The 5942-nt window shown below is 42.7% G+C and overlaps 1 protein-coding gene across 1 annotated transcript; it reads right to left on the bottom strand.

Moving 5' to 3' along the window:
- Positions 1 to 4459: 4459 nt before the first annotated feature.
- LOC147333590 (putative C-type lectin domain family 20 member A) lies at positions 4460 to 5342 on the bottom strand. The gene is made up of 2 exons (XM_086286410.1): positions 5048 to 5342; positions 4460 to 4806 (listed from the first exon to the last, which is right to left on the bottom strand). Exons 1-2 carry the CDS (start codon positions 5340 to 5342, stop codon positions 4460 to 4462), a joined length of 642 nt encoding a protein of 213 aa, XP_086142536.1.
- Positions 5343 to 5942: the final 600 nt, after the last annotated feature.

Genomic DNA, 5942 nt, shown 5'->3' on the forward strand with positions numbered 1-5942 from the left:
CGTAGGTTTCCCGGTGTTTTCAAAGCCCTCCTTCACCCCTACAATGCGTGCATTGCACCGGCGTTGTCGCCCCTCGATGTCGTCCAACTTGCTGGTCAACTTAGCAACGTCCGATTTCAGTTTGCTAACCTCGTTTTCCAACTCCACTGTCCGGTCTGAAGAAGTATTCAAAGCAAACTCAACACTTTCCAAACGGGTCTCTTGCTTCTCCAGATCTTCTTTGATTGTGTCTATTTTATCATTTAAATCTTTCGTGCTTGAATCGATACGGTCCAATATCCTCTTTTCAGAGCTAGCAATAGCTCTCATAATCTCACTCATGTCATGGGGTGGTGCCTCCGGTCTGTCCTCAGCATGGTCCTGTCAGGATCTGACGGCGCCCTGACCGGTCGACCTGCCAGTGTGTGTATATCTGTGTGCGTGTGTGTGTGTTCACCCAGAGATTGACGGAGGATTTACGGACACTAAGGAAGCACTTGGAGGAGAGACGGGCACTCACTACCACGCACGGGCTTACACGGAAGGAGGGACGCACTATCACCATTGTTGCACATTTGAACTGTTGTCACCTTGCTGCACTGTAAATAAATGCACTGTCATTATTTCTGAGCTCCGCGCCTGAGTCCACTCTTTAACAACCGTGACAGGTCCGAGGCTTTTGCGGCCTGCTCTTTCCCCGATCTAGTTTTGCTCATATTTCGTACACCGTAGCCTTGAAGATGTAAAAAGTGCCTCAGAGCAGCACACGGGCGTGTTATCGTACTGTTGTTAAAAGTTCGTTAGTTTTGGAGCAATGGAATTATGAAAAAAGTTAGTCCATTGAGGAGCCCTGTACAACACGTCTTCACATGGCTACCAGACACGCCCCCCTCCAATCTGAGTGGGTGACTTTTAAGTCACTCAACATTTTTAAATAATAGCCTTTCTTACTTCTTAAACACAGACTACTGTAATTTATGATTTTGCCAGTTTAGCTCACTATGCACCAACCTAGACCCCAATTTAAGACAACCGGCACCAGTTCGAGTCTCACCTGCTTGACTTTGTTGTTGAAGTCTTGAATCCTCTCTTTTAGAAAATAAAATAGTATGAGCAGCGATAACCTTTAGAAGTTTCTCTTTCCCTTCGTGCTCTGTTTGTGGCAGCACTCAGCAGAGAACCAGTGTCAGGTTTCCTAGTAGGCAGTGCAGAGCAAAATGAAACTTCAAATCTCTGTCATCAAAATCACAGCGACTTGTGAGATAACGACTCAAAAACACATCTATATGTGTACAGTCAGTGGGAGACTAATACATTGTTCTTCTCACAGTTTCAGTTTGGTAGAGAAATGTTTCTCTCTGCGTCATTCAGACCCGCCCCATTTTTCAACTCTGCCGTCACCAGGTTCCTCGTTTCACATACTGACGCTATCACAATAATTTTAGTAAAATTCTTTCACTTTCGTTACATAAAAGAAAGAGGAATTTGGTTATCTTGGCCCATGAGAAGTCTAAAACAAATAACATGGATATGGTTAAATCTCGAGTTTTTAGCAAGGAAAGTAGGAGACTGTTGTGATAAAGTGGCTTGAGGAGAGTGGAGCTATGCACTTGCAAACAGAGTTCAGTTCCTTGCCAAACAAACAAGCTTAAAACAAGACAAAATCTGTTGTTCTGCAAATTAGTTTAAGAATTTAAAAAGACATGGTGATTTTTTTTTAACTACTATACTAACCCTTTTTAGTTTTGCAATTATTTGCTATATTGAGAGGATTTACTTTATTTCTCTATTTTTCTTTATTTTGCCCATTAATTTGCAGTAGGCCATTCAAGGATGAATTTGTTGGTGTTGGGTGTAAAGATCTGGAGGGATATTTTTGTTTTATTCTTTCTTTATTTTTTATTCTATTTTTCAGTTTTATTGTTTTAGGACTTGATGAGAGAGTTACTCCATTACACCTTGTGTCACTTAAAAATGTGAATTTGAGTGATGGCTTTGATGTTTGACTAACACTTTCTGTTTGATCACATGACCAGGATTTTCCCAGTTACAGGAAGTGTGAAGGGACATGTGCAGTGAAGTGTGCCAGGCGCGTGACCAGGACATGGCCTCTCCTCTCAGACTGATGAAGTACAATCTCTGTGCATCTTAGCTGTGCATAATAAATGAATGAAAGGCAGGTTTGTGATGATGCCTGAGGTACAAAAGAAAACCTGGGCTGCTAATTAAGTGAAGCACAACATACAGACACATTTGACTGCTTGCATCACTAAAAAACCCACTGATACAAATGAAAAAGAGCGATAATGAAATCAGCTTGTTAAAACTCTGAAGAGGAGATGTTTGCTAATATGCAGGTAAGTAACAGCAAGGCATACCTGAGGTGATGTTGCAGGAAGTTCTGAGTAATACAGCAGATCAGTGATGTATCAGAATGTTCAGTCAAAGCACTTATGGCTGTATATAGACCGATTGATCACTGTAGTTAGTTTACCTGCCTTCTACTTTAATTCTGTGTAATTAAAAACAGATGACAACAAAGTAAAGACAACAATCGCTTTTGCTGAGCTAAAGGAATCAAGTAATCAATCAGTAATTTAAGCTTCTTACTGTAAAGTGGTATTATGTTTATTATACTATATTGCAACTAACCTTCCCACCTCTCTCTATCTAACTGTATTTACCACAGGGAACAAACCCTCTCATTACCGGGAAGAACCCCAACGTACAGGCAGCAAGCCGAGGGGATATTAGAAAACCCAACCCAGCCCACCGCCTCTCACCAGGGGCAACTCCAGACTGAGACAGAGTCCAGCCGCTCTCCAGGAGACTGGTTCCAGAGCCCAAGCCATACGTTGAGGTGAGCCCGACTATATCTAGCTGGTACCTCTCAACCTCATGCATCTCGGCTCCTTCCCCACCAGAGAGTTGACATTCCATAACCCAAGCACCAGTCTTGGTAGCCAGGGTTCAGTCCTCCAGGGCCTTTGCTGCTGCCGCCACCAGGGAAACAATGCACCCGACCCCTACGACACCTCCTGTGGGTGTTGGGCCTGCAGGAGGATGGGCCCATGTCCTCTTTTCGGAATGTGCCCGCCGGGCCCCATGGATTAAGGTCCGGCCACCCGACGCTCGCCCTGGGGCACCCTACCCCGGGCAGGGTAGACTGTTCCCTCTGTGATATGCCCACAAGGGTCTTCTGAATCGCTCTTTGTCTGGTCCCTCACCCAGGATCAATTTACCATGGGGGACACTACCAGGGGGCAAAAGGCCCCGGACAAGCCCCTAGGATCACACAAATGCCTCCAGCACGATAAGGTAGCAATTCGCAGAGGGAATAATCTCTCTATGTAAAAGTCTAGAGCCTCTGAGGGTTATCTGAGTACTTCTTACATTACACAAAGTAAAGGTTTCCATCATGGTGTTCATGAAGTGCTGGATTTTGTGGTGGGAGACACCACCACAACCAGAAACAAAGGTTAGATATTATAGTTTACCAGACAACATCGAGTTTGAGAGGTCATGGATTTATAATTGAACAAAAAATTACAGCTATTATGAATTGGACTGTTCAATCGCACTGCTATGAAAGTGGTATATCCCATCTGTCCACCATTGAAAAGTCTTTGATCTATGGTTGACTGGGAAATTAGTGAAATGAGGTTGATTTAAAATTGACACAGAATTTCTGCCAAGCCATTTATTTACAGTTGAAAAAGTAGGATTTATATTTGAGTGGAGAAAACGAGAAAACCACTGCTCAGCTAAATCAGATTGAAACAAGTTGCTTTAGGATGAGGTTGATAAAAACTTCCATTGTGACCAAATTCAAACAATTCTTTAAAATAGACAAGAAAAAAAAACTCTTCCACAGTGATGTGAAAGACTCATTGACAGTTTCTGCACATCTATGTTTATGGAGCTACATGTTTACTATGCTGGTTTTACCATTATGTGGTGCTGTTTGTATTAGTTCTTGTGAAAGCTGTAACAGTGACAGACTTGGTTAAATGAAAGTGTATAAGTCATGTAGCTTCTTGCACTTACAGTGGTTTATTTGCTTCATCAACACACATGATCAGAATGTAGAACTGGAGTCATGACACAAACATGTTTTTACCTGCTTTTAGTGACAGGCTTTGTAATTCAAGCTGAGGATACAATGGAGCGATGCAAAGATTTACAGCACATGAAGCAGAAACATTAAAACCATCACCTTATCTGAACTAAATACAACAAGCATCCTGCTACAGTTTAATAATGAACCAATCCAGCAACAATGAAGGAAGAAACCAAGATGCTCCTGACTCTGGTAAAGGAGAGGACATGAAACACAGACTGCTCTCTGCAAATGTCTAAGCTGCAGGTAAAAATCTGTTGGTCATTTTCAAACCCAGAGACTGTAAACACTGAGCAGAAACACAGAGTTCACCCCAGAACATCTACATGTGCAGCTAAGAAGTGACTTTAGGTTTAAACTTTAGTGTTTTATACAAATAAAATTAAATGTCTCATTCTCCCTCTGACTGACCCACTCGTGCTGCCCTCCTGTGGTCATGGCTGCAGACATGCCACAGGCTTCAGTCCTTCCCCCTGAAGCCCACCTCTCATAGCACACTACATAATCAGTGACCCAAAGCCACAAACGTGCAGCACAGCCATACTGCAGTCCCAGCCACACGAAAGGAGTCGAGGCATTTTTGGCTCTTTCCTGGACCCATCGCTGCTGATGAGGGTTGCTGATTGTAACCAGGCCATGATGTGTCTGTCTGCAGTAATTCAAGGCTTCCTCCCAGGTTTTGTTTTCCCTGATCAGAATCAGTTTATCTGCCATAAAATCAGAGAAAACATTAAATCAGTAAAATCTGGACTTCAAGTCTCTGGATGTTTGGTCCAGTTTCACTGGAAGAACAAAAGAAAACATTTCAGTGATTCTTCAGATGAATCAGTCGCTCTACAGAGAAATCTCTGTTCCAACCATCAGCTAAACATCTTCACCTGCAGAAATAAGTGGCTGAAGAAACACACTGACCTAAATCCTCTCAGAGACAAATCTGTGTAAACTCACCATCATAGCAGAAGAAAGGCTTTCTGTGGTCACATCCAGTAGAGCTCCATCTTCCTGATCTCTCTAACAGAGTCGTTGCACATTTCCTGTTGTTTAGTCCATCATTAAATGAGTCCCAGTATCTGAAAGAGAAGCTACTCCCATCTGACCACCTCCAGCTGTCTCTGAACAGGCCGATCCACAAGGCTTTAGAGTTCTTCAGCTTCTTAAACTCTTCACTGTATATCTGATCGAGTCCACTGGCCAGGTCGGTGTGATGCTGTCTGCAGTATGCCCGTGCTTCATCCCAGCTCATCTCTTCTTTAATAAAGTGGTACTCATACAGCTGACATGTGATGAAGACACACTGACCTGAAACAGAAGAAATACTGTTGAATATCTGCTGATACAAGCAGGAAACTCATGTTCCCATCAAACTGTCCAGTTTACAGGTCAATCCTTGATTGTCTCAGTAAGAGTTCATTTGTTTAATGAGTCCTGATCAAACTAAAGGATTTCAGGTGGAAACAATCAGGAGCCCTGGTAAAAGGGCTTGTATAACATTAATCCCTGTTTCCCCTGGAGCACCGGATCCCTCTCCCTGCCACACTGTATATATTTCTACCTTGTGTTTAACTGTAATTAAACGCACACTCTTTTGCCAAAGATTTCTGGTCTGCGCCTGAGTCCGTTTCAAACACTGAAAGTCTCTTGCAAGCGGTTGCAAGTAAAAATGGATCTAGCTATGTTAATGACTCCTTTCCATGCCTCTTCACTATATTGAATATTAAGATCTCTCTCCCATTTATGAATAGCGCTCAGTGTGCTGCTACTGAGAGTCTACAGAAGAGTATAAAACACAGAAATACAACGAGTTCTGGCTTTTCGCTTAATAAGAAATGTCTCCATTTCATCA

The sequence above is a fragment of the Aulonocara sp. 'chitande type north' Nkhata Bay genome, linkage group LG3 (genome assembly GCF_057382095.1).
Source record: "Aulonocara sp. 'chitande type north' Nkhata Bay isolate Kocher_YH1m ecotype deep benthic linkage group LG3, A_spYH_male_GT1.1, whole genome shotgun sequence".
Lineage (NCBI taxonomy): Eukaryota > Metazoa > Chordata > Actinopteri > Cichliformes > Cichlidae > Aulonocara > Aulonocara sp. 'chitande type north' Nkhata Bay.

Bases quoted from the DNA above. Each gene is read 5' to 3' on its own strand.
- LOC147333590 (XM_086286410.1), bottom strand. From the start codon at position 5,342: ATGAGCTGGGATGAAGCACGGGCATACTGCAGACAGCATCACACCGAC. The intron at 4,807-5,047 runs GTGAGTTTACAC...ATTTTATGGCAG, and splicing joins GCCTTTCTTCTGCTATGATG to ATAAACTGATTCTGATCAGG.